General features: G+C 37.9%; 1 protein-coding gene across 1 annotated transcript in view; it reads left to right on the plus strand.

Annotated features, from left to right (window-relative positions):
* Window positions 1-264: 264 nt before the first annotated feature.
* The window catches only part of STAM (signal transducing adaptor molecule), an 80,377-nt gene continuing 53,161 nt past the window's right edge, over window positions 265-27,480 (plus strand). The window contains exons 1-2 of the mRNA XM_081820689.1: window positions 265-554; window positions 21,098-21,182. Coding sequence (XP_081676815.1) covers window positions 515-554; window positions 21,098-21,182 — 125 coding nt within the window. The 5' untranslated portion in view covers window positions 265-514. The remainder of the gene's footprint in view (window positions 555-21,097; window positions 21,183-27,480) is intronic.

Raw genomic sequence — 27,480 nt, forward strand, 5'->3', positions numbered from 1 at the left:
CATTCAACCCTCACGCGACCCTTTTTCTTTCTCAGTCTCTGATTCACTCCTGGGCTCGGTAGTCGGCTTCGGCGCGCCTGGAGGACCCCTTCCTCCGGAGACTCCTGGCCAAAGCAAAAGCAGAAAACGCAGGCGTTACTCCCACCCTCCGGTATGACCGATCACAAGGGGAGTCAGGCAGAGGGGGCGCTATGTTGGGGTCTGTTTTGGTGGGGCAGGTGCCGGGCAGGTTCTGAGCAGGCAGCGCCGAGGTCGCCCAGGTTCCCGACAGGCTCCACGCGGGGGGCCTTGTCTGCGCCTTCGCTGTTGCCGCTGTTGCCGCCGCCGCCGCCGCCGCCGCCGCCGCCGCTGCTGCCGCGGTTGCTGGGGGTCGGTGAGAGGTGGAGCTGTCGCGCACCCTGTGGAGTCCGTCTGTGTTGCTGTTTTTGCCTGACGAGTCTTCTTTTCTGCGTCGCTCCCTGACTCCCGTGGTGTCGAGGGGGAGCCCCTGCGGACACCTGGGCTCGCAGCGGAGATGCCTCTCTTTGCCACCAATCCCTTCGATCAGGATGTTGGTAAGTGCTTTTGCCGCTCCCTGTCCGCCGCGCGCCGGAGTGCAAGCCCACCCTGCCCGCTCTCTGCGTGCGTTCCTGAGCCCCTGGCCGGGGCTGAGTGCTTCCCCTTTCCTGAGGCTCCTTTCTGAAGAGTTTGGAGGAGGTTGGGGGCTTGGCTCATCCTTTTTGAAAGAAATGGGACTCAGAGAGCCTGCGAAGTGGGCCTTGGGCGAGGGCTGTGGGTTTCGAAAGAACTGCTTTAGAGGGTTGATGTGGAGGGCCTCGGAGGAACAGCTCGTGTAGCATCTGGTGCTGGGACAGTGCTTCTGGAAGAAGGGAGTTGAGAGCTGAGCAGTACGTTACCTAGGGTAGGATTATACGCCCTCCAATAAAGTGTTTCCCTGGATAAACGTTAAACGTTTGGAACTAGGAGAATGTTTTAGATGAGCTTCCTTAGGGAATTTTAAAATCCTTTTTTTTTTTGTAATTGTAACGGGAGGCGAGAGCTTCTGGCTAAGGGTAGACTCTCAAAAACGTTGGGAGAGATGAAAATGGAATACTTGGCAGCAACTGAAACCGAATTCAGGACCCGAGCCATTGTGCTGCATTCTTTAGGCTGTCTCTCAGTACTTTAAGAAGTGTGGAAGAGGACCTTAAATCTGAAAATGCTGATTTGTTTTGATTTTGAAATGCCTTTTTTGTTTGGTTTTTCTGTTTTCTGAGTCATTGGTTTTGGGTACTGAGCATACCAATTCAACAGGTTAGCTTCCACCCTCCTACCCCCCACCCCCCACCCCCCACCCCTCCGGTCTGAGGGTAATAATTACAAGACTTTGAGCTTCCTGGAGTAGAATTTTGGGGTGATTTGAATGCACTTAGGAACTACTTTGACACACAAGTATGGAATGAAAGCAAGCCAAATACCATGACTAATTACTGTGGTAAAGAAATATAAGGACACCCTTATGAAATTGCTTTTTGTTACTTTGTATAATTTAATTATGAGTGGCAGGTGTTGATTTTTGCTTTTTAACTCTTCCTTAGAGCATGTCACTGAGACTTGGAGGTTTGGGTTAAGATTAGAAAAGGGTTCATTCCCATCTTGGCCACTGCCAAGCTCATAGTGAAATCATGGGCAAGTAACGGAAGCTCTTTTGAGTCCCAGAGTGCTCATCTTTAAAGAGTGGAAAAATACATTGTTTGTGATTCAATGAAATGATATGTGTAAAGGGCCTACTGTAGTGCCCTTATATAGTAGTCACCTACTAAATGATTGCTATTTTTGGTTCCAGTGTAAATGCATGGCCTGAATCAGCAGTGGAGGGAACTTTAGAGATAGCCAATAATATTTAATAAACAATTGGAAAATTGCGTTTAATTCAATAAGCTCTTGGCACACAGTACAGATGGTCCCCGACTCACAGTAGTTCGACTTAACGATTTTTCAACTTTAGTGTGGTGCGAAAGGGATATACATTCAGTAGAAACTGTACTTTGCATTTTGAATTGGATCTTTTCCCGGGAAAGCCATATGCGGTCGGTATGATCCTCTCGTGATGCTAGGCAGCGAACGGCACCCCCCTGCAGCTCGCAGTCAGCCACGCAACCGTGAAGGTATATTACCAATATATTTAGACCATTCTGCACCCATACTACCATTCTGTTTTTCTTTTTCAGTACAGTATGCAATAAGTTATATGAGATTTTCAACATTTTGTTATAAAATAGGCTTTATGTTAGATGATTTAGAGGCCAAAGTAAGTTTTCTGAGCACTCTGCTGGCTAAGCTGCGATGTTTGGTAGGTTAGGTGAATTAAATGCATTTTTGACTTAGGATAATTTCAACTTACTATGGGTTTATTGAGACTTGACCCCATCATAAGTCTAGAAAGATCTTTTACAAGACACTGTCTCAGTGACATAAGAGATTGACGAATAAGGCGTGGTTGCTGCTCTCAAGCAGTTTCATAACATTACAATAATTTCTAGGGCAAATGCTCAAAATAAAACAATTTCTTAATACCTCCTTCTGTTTCCAGAACTTTTATCTAGTTTTCATGGCCGTACATAATCTAGTTTCCAACTACGTTCACTTTTATATCCTACTGACTTTTAAACACACATTTCCACTGGGTTTAAATAAATTTCTTAATGTCAAACTCTTTCCCAGTACCTACACCAGTCAGTTCAAACATAGGCTCCTTCAGCTTTTATACTTTCACTTCTAATTTATTTCTTCTACATTTCTACATGTGACTACATGTGCTCATGATTAAACACCAACTCAATCTAGCTTGTTATTGAATCATTTCCTGATTACTCTAGCCTAGGATTTCTCAGTAGTGACACTATTGACAGTTTGGACAAGATAAATATCTTTGCTGTGGAGATCTATCCTTTGCAATGTAGGGTGTTTAGCAGCCTGCCTGACCTCACCAGTGCTGCCCCCCATGATTTTAAAAGTTTTCAGACATTACTAAATGTCCCCTGGGGGCACAAAATAGCTCCCAGCTGAGAACCACTCTTTTAGCCCACTGTAATCTTTGCCCTTTTCCAAACTCCTGCAACACTTTGTCTTTACCAAATTATTTAGTATTAAAGATAGTTATATCCTGTATTATGCTCCTTATGTTATTAGTTGCCACATAGTAGGTGCCTAATAAATGTTTGTTTAATTGAGACTGTCTCACTTGAGCCTGCTAGACAGTAAGCTTCTTGAACGTAAGGACATTCTTTTGCTCTAGGAAAGCTTACCTATTAAAGTTAGTCAGGTTCTCGTATTTGGATCAATTCTCTCCTCATGATCCATATATGAAAATATGAGAGGTTATCCTGAGGAGACCTGTCAGAGACTCCCAGTAAATGATACTTGGAAAGAGTCCAATAGACTCCCATATTAATTTTTTTTTTACTAGTAAAGTATATAGAATATGGTGTGTAGAATAAATTTAACAACACTCCTTGTCACTTTGTCCAATGAGTATGTGACCTTAAAGTAGTCATACTGTCACTTGATTTAGTTATCTCTTAACATTGTATACATTTGTATTTCTTCAAAATTAACTGTCTTTAGCTTTATTCATAAACTGAATTGGTGAATCAGAAATTCACTGATTTGTATAATGTAACATTTTATACAAAGAGGCAAAATACTGTCCATAGCTTTTCCCTGTAAGAAATGCTGAAATGTGTTGTTAGAATGTGAGCTCCGTGAAGACAGGGATTTGGTTTGCTCAATACTATATCCCAGGCAAGTAGACCACTAATAAAACATTCAGCAAACAGTTTTTGAATACATGAATCTCATTTTGGATGTTGTATTTCTTACTCAGTTCAACTTGAATTATAACTAATGCCATGAAGTTTTTATTTCAAAGTCCCTAGTGACTTCAGTCTTGCCAAATCTAATGGTCAATTCCTAGTCTATTTCTTTGTTGATCTCTTAGCTTTCCTCTTTGATCTACTTTATTCACTTGTTTTCCAGGACACCAAACTTTTTCTGATTTTCTGCTTAGCTCCTTTTTAGTCTTTTTGGCCTCTCCTTTTTGTGACTTCCAAATGTCGAACCAAGACTCAGGCTCAGTTCTAGAAATTCTTTGACATTTTTCCCCTTGCAGTCTTACTAGGCAATTTAGCTTAGTGTTAAAAATTCAGACTCTGGAGCTGTACTACTTCAATTCATTTCCCAACTTTGCTGCTTATCAGCAAAGACACCGTGCCTCAGTTTCCTTATCTTTAATATGGGATATAGTGATAAATGGTTCTTAGTTTTCTTACCTAAACGTCCTCCTTTCTTCGTCCTTGCCTGTTTCTTTTTAGATGGCACCATCGCTATTTCTTGTCACTCATCTCTAATGTCTAGGAGTCATCATGGTTTTTTTCTTTTTTCACATTGCACATCCATTCTATCAGTAAGATCTTTTGGCTCTCCTTTAAAAAAATATGTCCAGAATTTCATCACTTCTTTACCACTATTATCTTGCTCCAGTCATTGATATCTCTTTCTTAGAGTGTGGCAAGAGGTTTTATAGTTGGGCTACACAGTTACCCCCTATAGTCAGTTCTTATATACAAAGGTCAGTGATCTTCTAAAAAACTTAGATTATGTCACTTACCTGCTCAGAAACCTCCAGGAGCTTCCCATCCCACTTACAGGGAAATACAAATTCCTTATAATGGCTTACAGTTAGGCCCCTTACTGTGTCTCTGATACAGTTTTGACCTCCAGACTCTCTCATTCTAAGCTTCTTGGGTCTGAACACTCCAAGGTCATTCCTGCCTTTATCTCTATATTGTGCTGTCTTCTTTGCTTGCACTGTATTTCCCCTGGGTATTTGAAGATCTTGATGTCCATTACATCATTCAAGACTGTTCAAATGAGTTTCTAAGAGAGGCTTTCCCTAATTACCTACTGTTAAAAAAAAATCCATTTTTACTTCCTCACTCTTTTTCCTTGTTCTATTTCATTTTTCTTTATGGTACTCAATTACCTGACATTAATTGATGGATTGTCTCCTATGTGGAGTATAAACTCCACACGATGAGAGCTTTTCATTTCTATCCCTAATACCTAGGGACAGTATCTGATGTATCTGATACACAGTAAGTACTCAGTAAGTATTTATCAAATAATAAAGTACTGATTTTTTTTTTGCATCTCCAGTCTTGTATTTCTGTTTGGTGTTATCACCTAGAAATCAATCTATCAGAAAACCGAACTTATTTTCCAGTCCGGTTCTATTTTCATTATATGGTAATTTTACAGTGTTCTAGTTATCCTGATTTGAAACCCTAGAGGCATCTTTGAATCATTACTCTGCCTCTGCTAAATCATCATGTCTTTGTTTTTGTAATAGTACTTTTTTGCATTCCTAATCAGAGTACTTTGGACCAGTTCGTCTCTTACAGACTTGGCCATGTCTTTAGTCTATTTTTCTGGTCTCTTCAGTATTATAAGCCACAGCCAGTTTAATTTTCATAAATGTTAATGGTACATTTATTCTCCTGCAGTATGGTGTGATGGAAAGACTTTGGGCTTTGGGTTTAAGTTGCAGGTGTGGCATTTGCTGTTAGTAAATGGGCACAATATGGGCAAGTACATAAGCCCTCTAAGTTCACTTTCCGCTTTTGTAAATAGGGATTAAAATATCTACCCCATGGAGTTGCTATGAGGAATAGTTATAAAGACACATGACATTCTAATTCTTTACTAGAGATGAATATGCTTCAACAGCATGTTCAAAATCATACTCAAACTTTTCTTCTCAAGTATGCTTTTCCTCTGTTCTGATTACTGGTACTTCAGTTTAGTCACACATGTCAAGAATCTGGGAGTCATTCTTGACTTCTGTAGTTGTAATTTTCTACATTCCAGACAACAAACACATACTGTCATCTGTGTGCCAAGTACACTGAACGTGCCCTCAAGGATGCGGTGTTGCTATAGTCTCTATTCTTTATCTTCCTCATAAGCTCTTGAATCCACATTTATTTTCCCTCAATTCATTGCCTCCCATTCTTTCTATTCTCACTGCCGCTGCTAGATCACTGAACTCTCTGATTAGTACAGTAGCCTCTGTTATCCCTGCCTCCAGTCTGTCCCCAGTCATTTTCTAGGTGGCTGATAATATTTCTGAAATGTAGAATAATCATATATCTCCTCTGATTAAAGCATTTCAGTGAATCTACAACTTTCACAGGAATTTGAACTTTTCGGCATGGCATGTAGGGCATTTAGCTCCTTTTTTACCTTTCAGCCTCACCTTCCACTATGTTTCTCAAGGCTTATCTCCTTGTTGGTTTTATACTACTACTTTTTTAGGTGTGGCTCCTCTGGCCTGACATAGCCTTCTCTTCATTAGTCTTGATTAGGGTTGTTTTAAGGATATGATGCATATAAAGGACTTAACACAGTACTTGCCGTGCAGTAAGCAATGGATACATTTTAGCTTCTCTTATAATAAAGTTAGAAATAGGTGTGGAGCCTCTAGAGGCTACTCAGATTCTAAGGGGTGGAATCAATTACTGTGAAAACATGCTCAGGGGAGAAATATGAAAATTTTAGAACACAGGTCTGTTAAAAGTCTGATAACCATTGGGTTAAGAAATTGTACTCATTGTTTCTTCTGTTTTGATTTTACTTCTCCTGTAAGGTATTCCTTGTATAGCTTTTTAGGTTTTCATTTCTATTTTGTGCTTTTTTCTGAGATGCTTCCATGCTGTTCCTTTGACGCCTACTTCCTATCTGGTTAGTAGAGCTTCAGATTGCTTTTCTTTGTAAACAGTTTCTGGTGGTCAGGGGATAGGAACATTAGATGAAACATTTTGGAAAAATTGATAACCATAATTTCAAAAAAGACAATAATTTCTTTAAGACTTGCTTTCTCTGTTAGCCATTTTTGATGAACTGTTAGAGCTCTAAGCTGATTGACCTTTTTTTTTTTCCCTATAGCCAGAACATGATGGGCAGTCATCCTGTCAGCATTTCTCACCTCCCCAAATCTTTGATAGTTATAAATTTTGAGAAAATCAAAAGTAGCTGCTTATCAGAAAAAGTTCTGCAATCCATTGAGAAGACTGTTGAAATTCAAATGAGGCTCTGCATAGTTTTTCTGGGCATTGCTAGGCAGATTTCTCAATCTCCTCTTTTTGAGTATAGGCATACCTGGGAGATCTTGCTGGTTCTGTTTCAGATCACCGCAGTAAAGCAAATATTGCAGTAAAGAGAGTCAAATGAACTTTGTTTTCCAGTGCATATAAAAGTTATGTTTACATTATAGAGTAGTTTATTAAGTATGCAATAGCATTTTGTCTAGAAAAAGTATATACCTTAATTAAAAAATACTTCATTGCTGGGGCGCCTGGGTGGCTCAGTCATTAATCATCTGCCTTCAGCTCGGGTCATGATCCCAGGGTCCTGCGATTGAGCCCCATATCGGGCTCCCTGCTCAGCGGGAAGCCTGCTTCTCCCTCTCCCACTCCCCCTGCTTGTGTTGCCTGTCTCGCTGGGTCTCTGTCAAATAAATAAATAAAATCTTAAAAAATAAATAAATAAAAAATACTTTATTGCTAAAAAAAATGCTAACCATCATCTGAGCTTTCATTAAGTGATAATCTTTTTGCTGGTGGAGGGTCTTACCTTGATGTTGATGGCTACTGACTGATAAGCGTGATGGTTGCTGAAGATTGGGGTGGCTGTGGTAGTTTCTTAAAACAGCAGCGAAGTTTGCCACATTGATTGGCTCTTCCTTTCATTGAACTATTTATTTCTTTGTAGCATGCAGTGCTGTTTGACAGCATTTTACCCATAGTAGAACTTACTTCAAAATTGGAATCATCCTCTCAAACCCTGCTGCTGCTTTATCAATTAAGTTTATATAATAGTCTAAAGCCTTTGTCACATTTCAACAGTTTTCACAGCATTTTCTAGTAGATTCCACCTCAAGAAACCACTTTCTTTGCTTATCCATAAGAAGCAACTTCTCATCTGTTCGTATTTTATCATAAGATTGCAACAATTCAGTCACATCTTCAGGCTCCACTTCTAATTCTAGTTCTCTTGCTCTTTCCACCTCATCTGCAGTTACTTCCTCCACTGAAGTTTTGGTCCCCTCAAAGTCATCCACGACAGCTGGAATCACTATCTTCCAAATTCCTGTTCATCTTGATCTTTTGACCTTCCCATGAATTGTGAATGTTCTTACTGGCATTTAGAATGGTGAATCCTTTCCAGGTTTTCAATTTACTTTGCCCAGATCCATCAGAGGAATTCGTATCTATGGCAGCTGTAGCCTTAGGAAATATATATATATATATATATATATATATATTTCTTAGATTTTATTTATTTATTTGAGAGACAGAGAGAGCATGAGAGTGGGGAGGGGCAGAGGGAGAGAGACAAGCAGATTCCCTGCTGAGCACGGAGCCCGACTCAGGGCTCAATCCCAGGACCCTGAAATCAGCTGATGTCAGACACACAACCCGACTGAGCCACCCAGCGCCCCAGGGAATGTATTTCTTAAATAATAAGATTTGAAAGTCAAAATGACTCCTTGATCCACATGCTGCAGAATGGATGTGGTATTAACAGACATGAAAACAATACTAATCTCATTGTACATGTCTGTCAGAGCTTTTGGGTGGTCAGGTGCGTTGTCAATGAGCAGTCATATTTTGAAGGAATATATTTTTTTTTCTGAGCAGTAGGTCTCAACAGTGGGCTGAAATGTTTAGTAAACCATGTTGTAAACAGATGTGCTGTCTTCCAGGCTTTATTCCATATATAGAGCACAGGCAGAGTATATTTAGCATAATTCAGAGTAGATTTAGCATAATTCTAGGATTTTTGTAATGGTAAATGAGCATTGGCATCAACTTAAATTCACCAGCTGCATTAGCCCTGAACAAGAGGGTAATCCCGATCTTTCAAAGCTTTGAAGTCAAGCATTGACTTCCCTCTAGCTATGAAAGTCCTAGTTGGTATCTTTTGCCACTATAAGCATCCTTTGCCACTGTTTTGTCGACGTTGAAATCTGTTGTTTGATGTAGCCACCCTCAGTAATGATCTTAGCTAGATCTGGAGAACTTGCTGTCGCTTCTACGTTAGCACTTGCTGCTTCACCTTGCACTTTTGTCTTATGGACATGGCTTCTTTTCTTAAACCTCTTGAATTAACCTCTGCTAGCTTCAAACTTTTCTTCTGTAGTTTCCTTACCTTTTTCAGCCTTCATAGAATTGAAGAGAGTTAGGACCTTACTCTGGATGAGGCTTTGGTTTAAGGGAATGTTGTGGCTGATTTGATCTTCTCTCCAGACCACTCAGACTTTTCTCCATATTGGCAATAAAGATGCTTCATTTTCTTATCATTTGTGTGTTCACTGGAGTATTCACTTTTAATTTCCTTCAAAAACTTTTCCTTTGCATTCACAACTTGGTTAACTGGTACAACAGACCTAGCTTTTGGCCTATCTCAGCTTTTGACATACCTTCCTCACTAAGCTTCATCATTTCTAGCTTTTGATTTAAAGACACATGTGGCCTTCTTTTCACTCGAACACTTAGAGGCCATTGTAGAGTTGCTCGTTGGCCTAATTTCAATATTGTTTTATCCCAGAGAATGTAGGGAGGCCAAAGGAGAGGGAGAGAGATGGGGGAATGGCCAGTGGACAGTCAGAACACACACACCTTAGGGGCACCTGGGTGGCTCAGTTGTTAAGGGTCTGCCTTCGGCTCAGGTCATGTTCCCGGGGTCCTGGGATCGAGCCCCGCATCGGGCTCCCTGCTCAGCGGGAAGCCTCTTTCTCCCTCTCTCACTCCCCCTGCTTGTGTTCCTTCTCTCGCTGTGTCTCTGTCAAATAAATAAATAGAATCTTAAAAAAAAAAAAAAAAGAACACACACTTTATCTATTAAGTTCATTGTCTTAATATGGGTGCAATTTTTGATGCTCCAAAACAGTTACAATTGCAACATCAAAGATCTTTGTATACACGCATACCTTGAAGATATTGTGGCCTGGGTTACAGACCACTGTAATAAAGTGAACATCTCAATAAAGTGAGTCAAATGAATTTTGTTGTTTCCTGGTGTATTATAAAAGTTAAGTTTATATCATACTGTAGTCTGTTAAGTGTGCAATAGCATCATGTCTAACAAACAATGCACACATCTTAATTAAAAAATACTTCATTGCTAAAAAATGCTCACCATCATCTGAGCTTTTAGCAAATCATAATCACTGATCACAGATCACCATAACAAATATAATAGTAATGAAAAATTTGAAATATTAAGAATTATCAAAATGGGACACATGGGAAAATGGTGCCAATAGAGTTGCTCAAAGCAAGGTTGCCACAAACCTTCAATTTGTAAAAAAAAAAAAAACACAGTATCTGCAAAGTGCAATAAAGTGAAGTGCAATAAAATGAGCTTTGTATGTATTAAAGTAAGGATAATCTGAGGATAAAATGAGATCATTATGAAGCTTTGAATTCTTTAGAAGCAAGTCTCTTTCCTTGTTTCACTTTTACTTTCCCTCCAACCCCTGTTTTTGTCTTAGAAAATAGTTTTGACTTTGCTACTCATAAAACCATGTTGAATTGTTACTAATAGTTTTTATTCTTTCAGTTTAAAAGATACCTGTTTTGTAACTGAGAAGAACTGTGCTGCTGCTCTTAATGATCTTGAGGCAGCATCAATAAATAATCTGAATAGTTTTAGAGTTTGGATCTATATAAGTTTGAGTCAGGTACTGATCCTGTTTATGTATCAGAGAGTAAAGAAGGTAGTTCATGAGTGTTCAGTGTACCTGCTGATGACTGAACCATACACTCCTGGGTACACCTTAATTCAGAACTGTGTGATCATACTTAGCTACCTTAATAGGCAGTTTATATTGGATCAGACATAAGCATATCATTTCTAGTAAACTATTGATTTTTAGTTTTAATAAGCTTAGCTATTATATTTTTTAAGAAGGTGACAGATTCCAAGATCTAAGTGTTTTCTTTTACAAAAATGCACTATGTTTTTAAAAGGCCTGCTTGTCTACCAGTCAGCGAGGATGATGAATTAATTATTTAAGTACACTATCAGATCAAAGTAATGACTTGCTTTCCTTTTCTAAGATGAAGTAAATGTTAGACCAGAGGATATTGATCAGGATGATTCACTCAATTTTCTTTGGCTTCCTAAGGGTTGGGGGTCTATGAGGTAGAGCTCTGAGATTCCTCAGTTAGAGCAGTTCCACTTGGATTTGGTTTACATGTTGAGTTTCTTTGAAGGTAAAATTTTCTTATAAAAGAGAGTATTGAAAAATAAAGTGTGTGACTGGTCTTTGTCCCTGTTTCCTGAGAGGGAGCCTCTAAATCTTTGGAATTTCTTGAGTGGTAGGAGCATCTTATTCAAGAAGGGCTCCTTGGACAATATTTTAGCTTATGCTAATGAGATGACTCAGCATGGAAGCCGATCACTCCAGAAAGACTTAGATGGTTGGGACTTTGAGTCATATGATATTAGCCAGACCTTCAGGGAGGGGTAGGAGGCCTGGAGATTGAGTTCCAGGAGATAGCCGATCATACTTTCATAATGAAATGCCAATAAAAACTCGAGATGCCAAACCTTGGTTGAGCTTCCTGGTTGGTGATACACATTGATGTGCCAGGGGGATGATCCATCCGGAGGGCACAGAAGCTTTGGGTTTGGGATTGTCACAGACCTTAGTCCTATGCATCTCTTCATTTGCTGGGTCAGATATGTATATTTGTAATAAAAATGTAATCATAATGCTTTTCTGAGTTCAGTGAGTTGTTATAGTGAATTAATGAACCTGAAGGGATAATGGGAACCCCTGATTTTGAGCCAGCTGGGCAGAAGTGCATAGGACTTGGGAACCCCAGAGCTTGTTGCTTGTGTCTGAAGTGGGGAAACTTGTGGAGTTCTGTGCCCTCAACCTGTGAACAGCACCAGCTCCAGATAGGTAGCATCACAGTTGCATTGTAGAGGGTTTCCCACACTGAAAAGTAAAATTTGAAAATCATTGAAGTAGATGCTATTAAAGGTATATGTATTTCTTTGAGTTTTATGGATTCATACTGTAATTACATGAGTGGGTTTAGTATTTATTGAGTCCTTAGGCTGAGAACATGAATGTTGAAAGATTACCCAAAGTAGAAATTGTTATTATTTTCAAGGGATTTATAGTCTATTATGGAAGCTTGAACAGTGACAGGTAAATTTGACTCACTTATCCTTTTGGTATACCCTGCAGCCTGAATGAAATTAAACGGTATTTCAACCTTTGCTTTCTAAGTAATCTGTTTAGTTTCAAGAGTAGTGTTAGTTTCTCATTATGTTTTCTTCTTTTCCCTCATGCAAACCATCTTCACATATGGGGAATAGATTCTTTTTTTTTTTTTCCCCTGAAAGTCCAGTTCTGATTAGATTATTTCCTTGTTAGAAATTCTCTTGGCTTTCTTTCTTGATTTAATACAAACACCTCATCTTGTATTTTAGGCTTTTGAGTGGTTCCAAGCTTTCACAAAGTAGTCTCTATGGTAGCCAGCCTAGATTCTTTGTTATACGTCTGTTTTCGTAACTTTATTCTTTATTATACTCCACTGTATATTTACTACTTAAATAGAAACAAAAGAGTTTATTATTAATCCTGTTCTCTTCTTAGTTTTTAGGTATATCAAGAAGCCTTTCCTGATTCTCCTTTTCTCTCCCTCCAGGTCTCTACCTTTTTTTTCCAGCTTGCTTCAGGGTTTCCATTTTTTTCTGTAACACTTTTTCTGTCATCTATTTAGGTCTCTCTCTGCTGGTTTCATCTCTTTTTTTATAGTCTAAGCTACTTCAGTTGGGGCCTGGCATAGATTAGAAACTTATTCCATTTTGTTGAATATCTGTCCAAATTTTATTATTTCCTGCAAATAAGTCACCTTTCCAAGATCTCAGCTGTCGTGGATATTTGTATTCGTATACCAGGAATTTGTGTGAATAACCTGCTTTTGTTATCTCCCCTACTAGAAGATGGTAGGGTGACTAGGCATAGGTACCCACTACTCATTGGTTATCACCCACTGCCACCTTATTAGATACGTAATCGAATTCTCTAGTGGCAATGACTAATTGGTAGGTGTTGCTCTATCCCTTGGGGCTGTGCTATGGATCAGGAATTATTAGCCTGCATAGAGTTTGGACAGAATTGGCTGCTTGCTATTTTCTGCTTTAAATCTCCAGCTCTTAGTGGTAGATCAAAATGGGGAAATGAGTAGTATTGTCTGTTGAACCAGGCAACAGGGCTTTGAAGGGAAGTAGGAGTAGGAATTTCACTGTCTTCACCAAGACCAACCCTTACAGGTAAGAATCTTGGTATGGATTAGGCCTCCTACCCCCAACCCACCTCAGGTTAAAAAAAACGAAAATGTTAGTGGGGGTCATAGTGATGCTGTCTTTCAACCTATCTATTCTTGGAGTTACAGTGTTCCAGTCAAGATAGGTTGACTTCTACTTCTGTATAGCTTTTGTTTCAGAAGATAATGATTTCTTCTGAAGTTTTTCCCTCCTACATAGGCTCTTATTTTTTCTAACTTGCCTTATTCTGTTTTCTTCTGTCTGTTTTGTCTTTTCCTTTATCTTCCATGTTAGAAGATTTTCTCAGATAGCTGATAATCCTTGGTTGTCTGCCCATGGTTAATACTAGAGAAATAGAAAGCACTTTGGAACCTGTGATCATGTGGTTAGGCCTTAATTGACTGAACTTCGTAAGTTGATGTGGTATGCATTTTGCTGTGGAACTTCTCTCTATCCCTCCATGTCACTCTCTGATCTTTAGGTGTTTCCTGTTGGACTGACCTGGAATCCCCAGAGAAGAGTCCTGTAATCTCTCTGAGGGTGAAGGTATGAATGAAGGTGAGGGGTGAAATAGAATAATTTCTGAGAGGGCAGGTATTTGATGGGGGTGTGTGGGACCTCAAGACCACCCTCCCACCTTCCCAGTTCTAGCATTCAGCAAGGACTCACAGGACTCAGTTTTAGTTACAGCTATGATTTATTTCAGTGAAAGGACCCAAAGTGCAATCAGCAAAGTGAAAGGGCACATGGGTGGAGTCTGGGAATACCAGGCATAAGCTTCCTTGGCTCCTCTTCCAATGAAGACATGCTTAATTCCCCCAGCAGTGAGTTGTGGCAACTTGTGTGGAATGTTGCATCCAGGGACATTCATTAGACTCAGTGCTTGGGGTTTTTCTTGGGAGCTGATCTTGTAGGCATATTCTGCTTGGTACATACCCTAACTCCAGACTCCCAGAAGGAAAGCAGGTATTCAGTATAAACTATATTGTCTGTACAACCAGTTTAGACATTGGGAGCCAGTCTTCTCAGTTCTGAAAATGGTGAGAACTTTCCCTAAATCCAAGTTCCTGTACACCAGGCAATGCGTAAACAGGCCTTTTAAAGGATACCACTCTATGTTAACTCTTTTCGCACGGCAGGTATCAGCATTTACACAGTTGCTTAATTCCTTTATTAATTTTTTAAAAATGGGCTTTACTTTTTAGAATAGTTTTAGATTCACAGAAAAATTAAGCAGAAGGTACAGAGATTTCCTATATCCCTCCTGTCCCCACGTATGCACAGCCTCCCCAACTATCAGCATCCTGCACCAGAGTGGTACATTTGTTGCAATCTGTTAACCCACAAGTACCCATCATCATCACCTAAAGTCCATAGCTTACATTAGCATTCACTCTTGGTGTTGTATCTTCTAGGGGTTTGACATATACATAATAACATGTGCCTACCATTGTATACAGAGTAGTTTCACTGCCTGGCAAATCCTCTGTGCTCCACCTGTTCATCTTGTCCTCCCTCCAACCCCTGGCAACCACTGATATATTTTTTTTTAACTGTCTCCATAATTTTGCCTTTTCTAGAATGTTACATGGTTAGAAACATGCATTGTCTAGCTTTTCAGATCGGCTTCTTTCACTTAGTAGTGTGTCTTTTCCATGTCTTCTTGTGGCTTGTTCATTTTTTGTTTTTAGCACTCGATAATATTTCATTGTTCTGATGTACCTCAGTTTATCCCTTCACCTACTGAAGTACATCATGTTTGCTTCCAAGTTTTGGTGATTCTGAATAAAGCTGCTGTAGACATCCATGACATGGAATATCTTTCCATTTATTTAATTCTTTGATTTCTTTCATCAGAGTTTTGTAGTTTTAGTCATATAGATTTTATATGTATTTTGTAGATTTATACTTGAATATTTTATTTGAGTGCTAATATAAATGGTATTATGTTTTTAATTTAAAATTACAGTTGTTGCTAATATATAGGAAAGTTGCTGACTTTTGTACTGTCAACCTTGTACAGTTTTGCCAAAATCATTTTTTTAAAAGATTATTTACTTGCGAGAGAGAGTGCAGGAGCCTGGGAGGGGAGGAGCAGAGGGGGAGAGAGAGAGAGACAGGAAACAGACTCCCTGCTGAGCAGGGAACCTAGTGGGGTGGGAGGGTGGGGGGCTGATCTCCAGCCCCTGAGATCATGACCTGAGCCGAAACCAAGAGTCCAAGGCTTAACTGACTGAGCCACCCAGGCGCCCGTCATTTTTTAGTTCCAGTTTTTTGTTGCTGTTGATATTTTTGGATTTTCTACATAGATGAATGAGCATGTTGTCTGTAAGGAAAAACAAGTTTATTTCTTCCTTCCTAATCATTGTACCTTTTATATCTTATCTTGTCCAGTATGTTGGTGAAAAGGTATGATGAGAGAAGACATCCTTGCCTTGTTTCTGATCTTGGTAAAGCTTCTACTAGTCTCTCACCATTAAATGTATTAGCTATAGATATTTTGTAGATGTTCTTTATCAAGTTGAGGAAGTTCCCTGTTATCCCTAGTTTGCTGAGAATTTTTATCATGAGTTGTTGGACTTTGTCAGATGCTTTTTCTGAGTTTATTGATAAGATCATGTGATTTTTCTTCTTTAGCTGTTGATGAGATGGATTACATTTATTGATTTTTGAATACTGAGGCAGCATTGCTTACCTGGAATAAATCCCATTTGGTTATGATGTAGAATTCTTTTTTTATATTGTTGGATTTGATTTGCTTAATATTTTGTTAAGGATTTTTGCATCTGTGCTCATCTGTAGTTTTTTTTTCCTAATAATATCTTTGGTTTTGGTACTAGGGTAATACTGCTCTCCCGGAATGAAGTATTTTCTGCTTCTGTCTTCTAGATGAGATTGGAGAGAATTGGTATAATTTCTTCCTTAAATGTTTGGTAGAAATTACCATTAGCCTCTCTGTGCCTGATGCTGTCTGTTTTGGAGGGTTATTAATTATTGGTTCAATTTCTTTTATAGATATAGGCCTCTTTAGATTGTCTATTTTTGTGTGTATTTTGACAGATATGTCTTTCAAGGAATTGATCCCTTTTATCTAGGTTATCAGATTTGTAGGCATAGAGTTCATAATTCTAATGTGTGTTTTTCCAACACCACTGAGCAGTTCTCTAATTCTCAGCGGACACTGACTAGTGTCCCACAAATTTAACTCAATTCTGACACTATCTATCTAACTAGAAATAGTGTCAGATCCCACAGGTGTAGGGTTCAGTCCCACAAGACTGCCCTCACTCTCCACTTCCGATGCCAGTCAAAGTCCGGGATATATCCTATGCTTCTTACTGATTGGCTGTAAATTGGAGGTTCCCATGATCCTCTCAATAGTATTGAGCCATTGTAAAAGCCATATCCTTTTAATGTCCATGAGATCTGTAGTGATATCCCCGCTTTCATTTCTGATATTAGTAGTTTGTTATCTTTTTCTTTCTTTTTTCCTTCTCAACTGTCAATTTTATTGATATTTTCAAAGAACCAACTTTTGGTTGTATTGATTTTTCTTTTAATTGGTGTTGGCATGGTTATCTTTCTCTATCTCTTTACTTTTAATGTAGTCTTTATATTTAAAGTGGGCTTCCTGGGGCGCCTGGGTGGCTCAGTTGGTTAAGCGACTGCCTTCGGCTCAGGTCATGATCCTGGAGTCCCTGGATCGAGTCCCGCATCGGGCTCCCTGCTCGGCAGGGAGCCTGCTTCTGCCTCTGACCCTCCCCCCTCTCATGTGCTCTCTCTCTCTCATTCTCTCTGTCTCAAATAAATAAATAAAATCTTTAAAAATAAATAAATAAAATAAAGTGGGCTTCCTGTAGACAACATATAATTGCATTTTGTGTTTTTTTTTCATTGTGGCAATATTTGTATTTAGACCACTAACATTTAAAGTGATTATTGATATTGTTGGATTAATATCTACCATATCTGTTACAGTTTTCTTCCTATTTTTTCTTCCACTTTTTTTTTCCTTTCGTGATTTTAATTGAGCGTGTTTTTTTTTTTTAATTCATTTATTTGTCAGGGGTGGGGGGCACAAGCAGGGGGAGCAGCAGGCTCTCTGCTGAGCAGGGAGCCCGATGCAGACTCGATCCCAGGACACTGGGATCATAACCTGAGCTGAAGGCAGATGCTTAACCGACTGAGCCACTCAGGCATCCCATGGAGCATTTCATATGATTCAGTCTTTTTTCTTTTGTAGTATATCAATTATACTTCTGTTTTTGTTATTTTTAGTGGTTCCCCTTGAGTTCGCAATGAACATTTAAAAGTAGTCCAAATCCACTCTCAAATAACATTATACCACTTCACTGGTAGTGCAGGCAAGTGAAATGAATAACAAAATATTCCCAGTTCTTTTCTCCTGTTCCTGATACCCTTGCTGTCATTTGTTTCACTTATATGGAAATACACACACCCCTCCTATATCATATTTTTCTTCTCTCTGAAGAGCTTTTTTTTTTTAACATTTTTTTGCAAGGTCAGTTTTTTGGCATTTATTTGGCAACAAATTTCCTTAATGGTTTTTTGTTGAGAAAGGCTTTATTTCTTCTTTCCTTTTGAAGAATAATTTCACAGGGTACATAATAGGTCAGTGGTTATTTTCTCTCAACACTATTTTACTCCATTTCCTCTTTTGTTGCATGCTTTCTGAGATGTCAGATGCAATTCTTATGTTTAGTCCTGTATAGGTAAGGTATTTTTCTTCTGCTGGCTTTTTTTCTTTCTTTTTTTTCTTTATCATTGATTTTTTGCAGTTTGAAAATGGTATACCTAGGTGTAGTTTTTTTTTGATACTTATGCTTGGTATTCTTGGAGTTTCCCGGACCTGTGGTTTGATGTCTTTCATCAAGTTGGGGAAATGTTGAGTTGTTTTTGCTTTAAGTATTCTGTTTCTTCTGTGCTATTTCAATTATGTCTATGTTTTACTTTTTGTAGTTTCCCACAGTTCTTGGATAATCTGTTGCAGGTTTTTTTTTTTTTTTTCCCTTTGCTTTTCAGTTTTGGAAGTTCCTATTGACATATGCTCAAGTCCAGAGATTCTTTAGCCACGTTCTGTCTGCTGATGAGTGCACCACAGGCATTCATTTTTGTTATACTGTTTTTGATTTCTAGTATTTCTTTTTGATTCTTTTTCAGAATTTCCATTTCTGTGCTTATTTTGTTTATCTGTTCTTGCATGTTGTCTCCTATTTCCATTAAAGCTCTTAGCATAGTAATTATAGCTTTTAAAATTCCTGGTATAACTCCAGCATTCCTGTCATGTGTGAATCTGTTTCTCATGCTTATTCTTCAAACTGTGTTTTTTTGCCTTATAGTGTGGCTTGCTGAAAGCTAGACATGATGTAGTAGATAAAAGAAACACCATCCTTAAAAAAAAAAAAAAAGGAACACTGTCCTTTAATGAATGACATAATAGTAAGGCGTTAGGTAAGAAGTGTTCTATAGTCTGGTGATTAGGTCTCAGTTTTTAAAGTGAGCCTCTGCCCCTAGGGTGTGAATTTCTCACCTGCTTCTCAGTTTTTCCCCCTCTTAGGTGGGAAAAGATGGCTAGATGGGCTGAATTTGGGTATTCCCCTTCTTCCACATGGGAGGCTGGAGCAGGCTGGAGTTGGGAATTTCCCTTACGCGAGGTGGGTTAATCTCTGGTAACACCCTAGGTGGTTAGGTGCTGGTTAAAAGAATTAACAAGTGGCCTTGTTAAGAAGAGAATGCGGGCGCCTGGGTGGCTCAGTCGTTGGGCATCTGCCTTCGGCTCAGGTCATGATCCCAGGGTCCTGGGATCGAGTCCCACATCGGGCTCCTTGCTCGGCGGGAAGCCTGCTTCTCCCTCTCCCACTCCCCCTGCTTGTGTTCCTGCTCTCGCTATCTCTCTCTCTGTCAAATAAATAAATAAAAATCTTTAAAAAAAAAAAAAAAAAGAATGCTCTGGTGTATCTCACAATAGTTATTGTCCTCTTCCCCTTGCTGAAAAATAGAAAATTTTCTCGGATATTTACCTTGATATCCTGGGAAAGCTCATGAAAATAAAATTTACAAAAATGTGGGAAATCCCCTATGTCTGGGCCGTTTTGGATTTTAGCTCTCAGAATTGTGTACACTTAGCCTCCAGCAGTTTGTCTGTTACAGGTTAGATCTGTGGTACTGGTTCTTGGTGATATTTTTGCTTATGGGTTTCTGCTCTGTTAAATTGTATTCTGTGTATCCATCTGTCTGTGTCTCTAAATTAGGGGACAGCATTTGGCCTGTGACCTCACTTTTGAGGGATCTCAGAAGAGTTGTTTATTTTTCACTTTACTCAGCTTTTTACTTGTTGGATGGAGTGGTAACTTCCAAGTTCCTTAAATGCTGTACTGGAAACTGGAAGTAATTCCTTATTTTTGGTGCTTCTGTCTCAACTATGCTTTGTGTCTTTCCTTGTCTAGAAAAACTTTGCTTTATCTCCAGAAAGCAAATCTTCACACATTTGCTCAGGTGGGTTGGGGAGAGGTGGTTGCTCTTTGAGTAAGATAGGCAAAGTAGGTACCTACCTACACACTTCGAGCAGCATTAATCCATTCTAAGTCCTCTTTCTTCTCTGCTGTCAGCTGCAGGCATTTCCTTCTGCTACCAGTACTTGACTTTTCTGAGAATTCAGTGGTGTAAAACAGGCTGGTTCTTAAGCCTTTTTGTTACTGCCGGTATATGATGCATCTTTTTTGGGTCTTCTAAGTATATTGTTACATAGTTTTGAGATATTGTTGCTGTTACTGCTTCTCATGTTTTCCTTATCCTTCTGTGTTTGCCTTAAAAAATCTTTTAATTAAGGGAGGGAGCTTAATGAGATGATTGGGCTTCATCTGTGATACCTCTGTTGATGTTCTTAATTTGTTAAGTTTTCATTTAATGGAAAGTACTCAGAGCTTGGTTTCTTTTGTTCATTTTCCTTCTTCCCCATGTCAGACATGAAAATCAACAAAATCATATAATTAGTTTAATTGCCTGAAACTTTCTGTTAGAGATTTGTGCCTTGTCATGTTGCTTCATTGGCAAGTAAACCTAAGAATTATTTGATAATGAAAGTATTTCTTTATTTTAGTCTTTCTTCATGGGGAAGGGAATAGACCTGTATGTAGGGTTTTTTTTTTTTTTTTTTTTTTAAATAAGTAAGTATCAATGGCCTACTTCTCTTTCTTTTTTAAGATTTTATTTATTTATTTATTTGAGAGAGCATGCACGCGGGGGCAAGGGGAGGAGCAGAGGGAGAGGGACAAGCAGACTCTGCACTGAGTGCAGAGTCAGACATGGGACTCAGTCTTAGGACCCTGAGATCAAGACCTGAGCTGAAATCAAGAGTCAGATGCTTAACCAACTGAGCCACCCAGGTGTCCCATCAATGGCTTATTATTTTTTTTCTTTTTAAAATATTTTTTTGTTTTTTATTTTTAAAAATTTTTTTATTTAAATTCAATTTAGTTAACATATACTGTACTATTAGTTTCAGGGATAGGATTTAGTGATTCATCAGTTGCATATAACACCCAGTGCTCATTACATCATTGCAGATGTACTTGACTATCTCATTAAACAGGCTGCTGGCAGCTATTTTGATTTCTTATCACAATGTGGTCATTTGAATGTGCTTTTTAAAAATAATGTTTCTGCAATTTCTTTTCATAATACACAGAGAAAGCAACGAGTGAGATGAATACTGCTGAGGATTGGGGCCTCATTTTGGATATTTGTGATAAAGTCGGTCAATCTCGAACTGGGTAAGTGTTAAAAGTTTCAGAGGAGCTTTATTTATTCTATTTATTAACATGAATAAAATGAGAGTTAGAAGGTAAAACATATTACAATTACAATTTAGTTTAAAAAGGGAATATTTTTGCTAGCAAGATTTGAAGAATCATCCCCTTTAAGTTACTCTCTATAACCAATTAGGATAACATGACTGGTAACAATGTTGATATTTTAATTAAAACCTTGTCCATAGTTGCTTCCTGAAGTCTAGCTTTTTCCACTGACTTTTAAAACCATTAGTGATTTCTCAATTGGTTTCTCAAGTTTCACGGTTATTTTTCAGTTCTTTTCTTCATTGTCGTATCTGCAGTATTCCACCTAACTAATCAGTGACTATAGAAAGAGAGTTTAGGACAGTATAATCTTAAACTTTTTGGCATAAAGCCTTTTTGTTAATACAGAGCTTTCAATACAGCAAGTAGATTAACTGGTATACAGATTAATAATTTCCTTAATTCCTAGGCTAATAACATCTGGTTATTAGCCTCATTTACCCCTTTATGCCACAAAAATATTGTCTTATTAATGTACTTTTCCTGTGAAAAATGTTAGAGAACACTGCTGTTTTATATTTAATTCTTTTTTTTTTTTTTAAGATTTTATTTATTTGCGAGAGAGAGAGAATGAGAGACAGAGAGCATGAGAGGGAGGAGGGTCAGAGGGAGAAGCAGACTCCCTGCTGAGCAGGGAGCCCGATGTGGGACTCGATCCCAGGACTCCAGGATCATGACCTGAACCGAAGGCAGTCGCTTAACCAACTGAGCCACCCAGGCGCCCCTCTTTTTTTTTTTTTTTTAAGATTTTATTTTTAAGCAACTTCTACATCCAACATGGGGCTCCCAACATGGGGCTTAAACTCATAATCAAGAGTTGCATGCGTCACCAGCCAAGTCAGTCAGGCACCCCTATACTTGATTCTTGTGGTGCTAATCTTAACCCTCTGATGATGCTTTCTTTGGCTCTCCTTTCTCCCCTCCTAAATATAGGCAGTTCCTTAAACTTTCTTTGGTCTATTTTTTTTCCCCTAATACTTTTTTCTTTTCTAGTACTTTTTTTTTTTTTTTTAAATCTTACAACTTCTACATATCTTTATATGGGTGACATCTGTATTTTCAACTCTGATTTTTCTCACCGTATCATTAGACTTGTGGACACATCATTATTTCTGGACATCATACTGTATAAGCTTTGATCTCACCATGTAGAAACCCGAAGTCATGTCTCTTTTTGCTTTAAACCTGCTTTCCCTCTTTTGTTTCCTGTCTCTGTTAATGACAAGATTATTTCATTTGCACTTAAAACCTCAGTCACCACCACATTAATACTGTTGCTAAATTCTGTCAATTTGCCTCCAAAATATCTCACAGAGTGTTGATATTATAAAGTTTTCTCAGTTAACTTCTTGAACCTGGCCAAACCAGGCGAGGGCAGTTTGTCTTCAAGGTCTTTCTACCCCTTCAATCAAGCCCTTTTCGGCCTGTTACATGCGGCCCTTGTCAGGTTCCCCAAAATATGGCCTCCACATGTGGCCTCACCCATCCCCTTTGCTGTCGTTATATTTTAGTGTACTGAGTCTTTTTCTTTCTGACCCTGTTAGTTCCTTAATTTAATTGGAATTTGAGGAGCTTCTCTCTGCTGTATCTCTATTCCTTTTTCTCTATTTCTGTTGGTCCCACTTTACTTGAGACATTCCTTACCATGCCTGGACTAGTGAATTAACCTTCGGACATTTCTTTCCATTTCTTTTCTGTCCACTTCTTATATCTAGTTTCCCTATAACAACTCTGACCATGTTACTCCCCTACTTTCTGCGGTGAGTTGTCTGACCTCCCTTTAGACATCTGACTCATTTATTTTCCATTTACTCTTAAGTACCATTTTTTTCAACTCAAGCTTTTCAGTTGCCAGTGCTTTTCTACCTTAGTTTAATGCTTTTGGTCCTTGTATTCCTTTAGTGTGAAATATTTTATTCTCCCATTTTCTGTTTCTGTGTCTCATATCTTTCCAGGCCCAATATACATATCATTTTTTCCACAAAGCTTTCTTTATCCCCTTTACAGCAAATCATATTATGGTCCTGTGAATCCTCAAAGCACTCTATCAAAATCATTTTTGTTTGTGTTTTGTTTTGTGTTATGGTAGTTTATGTCTATCTGATAGACTTAGATTTATAGAATGAAAAGGTCCATTAATATTTGTTGTGCAGAGGAAAGAAGCAGATAGCTTAGTGGTTGAGAGTATGGACTTTGGGGTGAGACTGCCTGGGTTCACATCCTAGCTCTGACCACTTTGCTGTGTCACACTGGGTAAGTATCATATCTTCCTCATTTGCTATGTAGGAATAAAAATAGTGTCTTCTTCACAGGGGACTTATTGTCAGTGTGAGATTAATTAACATATATAAAGTGTTTATAGTAGTATCAGGCACATGGTTAAATGCGTGCAACTTAACCTCTTTTTGATTGAAGTTCAATTTTGTGACAATTTGTCTGTTAAGGATTAGGTATCAACCTAATTCCATCCTAGTATATTTTGGAGATAAAACTTTTATCTAGCATTCCAGTTACAAAGTCCTGCCTCTCTTCACCCTGTCAGTTTTCTTTTCATCTTTACATTGGTAAAGATAAATTTGGTATTCATTTTGTAGATACTTTTTATAATAATTTGGTTTGTGATTTCTCTTTAAGAATAATGTTTTATATACATATCCAGTTGTGTTTTCACTTTCTTGTTGTATCTTGATAATTTCATAATAGGAAATGGAAACCATTAGGGCTGTGTTCACTTCCATGGGCCTTCGGCACTTTTACGTTCATGGGTCCCTTTCTCCATGAAAATTAATAAAACTATTTTACGACTGCATTGTTACAAAGACAACTATATTATTATACATCCAAACATTTTCTTTGCCCCAAAAGTTCATTTTTTCTCTCTTTTCTTTTTCTTTTAAAATAAGTTAAAATGGGCAACCCTCTCGGTTCCCCTTCCTCTTTGGGAGCTTTGTACTATCACTTTACTATCGCTTAATAAACTTTGCTTTGGAAAAAAATAAAATAAATTAAACATTTTTGTGGGCCCTTAAAACTATTGTGGGCCTTGTGTTGTACCTACATGCTTAAGGATAAGTGTTACACAATTGTTAGATATTCTCAGATCAGCTTAGTAGTAGAAAATTATGAAGGTGCTTTTCAGGTGAGCAGTAAACTGTGGGATACTTATGGTGGTGTTCATAATATTTCTTTTGTTGGCTTAGTTTTTATTGTGGTAAAATATGTATAACATAAAATTTATGACTTTAAACATTTTGTGACATGTTTGTGACATTCAGTACGTTCACATTGTTGTGGGATTATCACCACTATCCATTTCCAGTACTTTTCATCATCCCTAACTAAAACTCTGCTTCCTAGATAACAACTCACCCCCACCCACTCCCCCCCGCCAGCACCTGGTAACCACTTACCGTTTGTTTTTAATTTTTAAAGTCATTTTGTAATTAGTATATATGGAGAACTTGTGGAGATTTGGTTTATGTTATCTAGGAACCTACATACATATGTTTAGTTATGGGTTGCTGATGGTAGCATAAGAATATTGAACATTACTGTAGGTTGTCTGCGAGGTAGTCTAGGTATCTGGTGTGCTTTAGAGAAGATTGAGAAATGTCATTGGTGTAATAGGGGTGTTCCTGAAGCCGTACCCATGTGATGTGTATTTTCCTAAAACAGATTTAAGTAGGGTAGGTTGAAGTAGAGGGAAGTTATGGATTGGAATGTATTTCATACAGTTATTCGTGTACTAGGCAACAGTCTAGATTTTTTAAAAAAGCATTGCCGTTTGGTTTTAATCTAATTTTATAAAATGTACAGATCTGTTTAAGAAGGTGGATTTGGGGATTGTGGAGGGAACTTTAGGAAAAGCTTTTCTTTTTCTATAAGCTTTGGTATTTTTATCAAAATGATTTGTCACCATCAGTATATTGTGGAATTATTTAGTGCATAAATAAAATAATTTATATCAAGTCTTTTCCCCCCTGCCCCCCTAGATCCTTTTGGCTTTTTCTTCTTTTTTTTTTTTTTTGTAAGTATCATCTATTTTAGAGTTGTTGTAGTCTGGAAAATATTCGCAAGTTTTGAAGGGAAGAAAAAGAGCCATTATTGTGAAATTTTATTTACTCAGAACTGTGACCCATAAACATGGCTTCCAGTGTTTTGAAAAACGTTCCTTTAATTCTTTTTTTTTTTTAAATGTTTTATTTATTTAGTTGATGGAGAGAGAGACAGCGAGAGAGGGAACACAAGCAGAGGGAGTGGGAGAGGGAAAAGCAGGCTTTCCGTGGAGCAGGGAGCCTGATGTGGGGCTCGATCCCAGGACCCCAGGATCATGACCTGAGCCAAAGGCAGACGCCTAACTACTGAGCCACCCAGGCGCCCCTAATTCTTTGTCTTTTAAAAGTTTTATTGTTCTGTTCTTTAAACCATACATACATATTTGTGAGTGTATTTATATTTGTTGATTTCAAGAAATACGCTTATATAAAATACGTACTTTTTTGATTTAAAAATAGATTTATATTTACATGGCTCAAAAATGAAAACAGCTTGAAAAGATGAACGTGGACAAGTCTAACTCCTATCCCTGTTTTTCTCCCCCCATTCTCTATAGATAACTGCTTTTGTTCCTTTTGTATCTTTCCATTGTTTCTTTATAGAAATACGAATATATTTTCCATTCATACATAATAAGCATATTATATACACGATTCCACATTTGTAATTAGTTAATTCATTAATATATCCTGATAGCCTTAGGAATATATTTCTTTTGATGTCTGTTAGCCGTGCATTGGTTGTTAAATTGACAAACTTAGAAATCATTTTGTAGTTTAACATGAGTTTTTGATTAGTGGCATGTAGAATATTACCACACTTAAATAATAATTATTAACTAAAATCATTTAATTAATAATTACAAATAATTATATCAGTCTCAGGAAACCTAGTAGATGTGGTTACTGTTTACTTCCTGTAGGTTAGAGGTTTTTTTTTAAGCCTGAAATGTTTGAATATGCTGGACTTGAAACTTTAAAGAACATTTTGAAAATTTCTTCTGACTTCCTAGGATATTCACATGACTTTTATTTTTTTTTATTCACATGACTTTTAGTGTGCAATTCCAGTGTATGAGTAAGTACTGAAAAATGCCTAGCCAATGAGGTCATATGATGGACTGAAAGGTCTGTTTGTTTAGAATCAAGAGAACTTTGAGAATGATGGTAGCATTTTTCTTTAACATGTCTTCACATAATGAATAGCTTTTGTTTGTTTTAATTGATTCGTTTATATTCTCATGTGAAAAATAAATGTGAGGGTAGGTGTTGATTATCCACAATACCAAGTTAAAATTTTTCTCTAATTGACATCTGGATTAATTTGTGCTATTATTTTATATCTGAACTGTCTTTGCTTAGCTTTGGTCAGAGATATAGTTGACTGAATGTGGAAAACATGATATAACTTTTTCCTTTACGTGGTTAAGGGATCTATTTAGGCGGTAAATCTTTGATTTATTCCTGTAGAACTAGAAGGATAATGACAATTATTACTGATATTTTGTGAAAAATACAAATATAAACCTTTGGAAAAGAGTTTGCTAAAATTGCTTTTCATTTTGTCTGTCTTGTCTTGGACCTGGGCTGTGACTATTTGTTTTTCAACTGGAGTTTGATAGAATATTTCCAGATTTTTTTTTAAAGGAAAAAGTAGTCTCTGACCCAGCCATCTTCAATCAGGTAGAGAAACACATCTCTTCCTATATATATTATATTCTATTATAATTGTAGCTTCAGCTTATAGGCCTTAATTTTCAAAATCAAGTGCTCTTTTAAAAATAATAGCCAACATTTATTGATGGCTTATTATTTGCCAGGTCTTGTTTAAGTTCCTTAGAAACATATATATAATTATCACAGCAGCTCTAGGTACTGAAGGTTTTTCCAGTTTACAAATGGAATCTAATTCATATTTAGGATTAAGTATAATTTAAATTAGGGGAAATCCCAACAGGAGTAAAATTAAAGGGTTTTTTTGTAAAGTGTGGTCTTGATTTCCATGTCTATTTTACTTTACATTGTGGAGTTATTTTTAGTTTCATTTTCTCTGCATCAGTCATTTTTTCTTTTATTTGACAAAACAATGAGTACTGCCTGGGTATCATGCTTTGTGTATGCAGTGGTAAATAAAACAACAAAGCCTTTGTGATCAGCGG

Source organism: Leptonychotes weddellii, chromosome 5 (genome assembly GCF_054177405.1).
Source record: "Leptonychotes weddellii isolate Sample4059 chromosome 5, ASM5417740v2, whole genome shotgun sequence".
Taxonomy (NCBI): domain Eukaryota; kingdom Metazoa; phylum Chordata; class Mammalia; order Carnivora; family Phocidae; genus Leptonychotes; species Leptonychotes weddellii.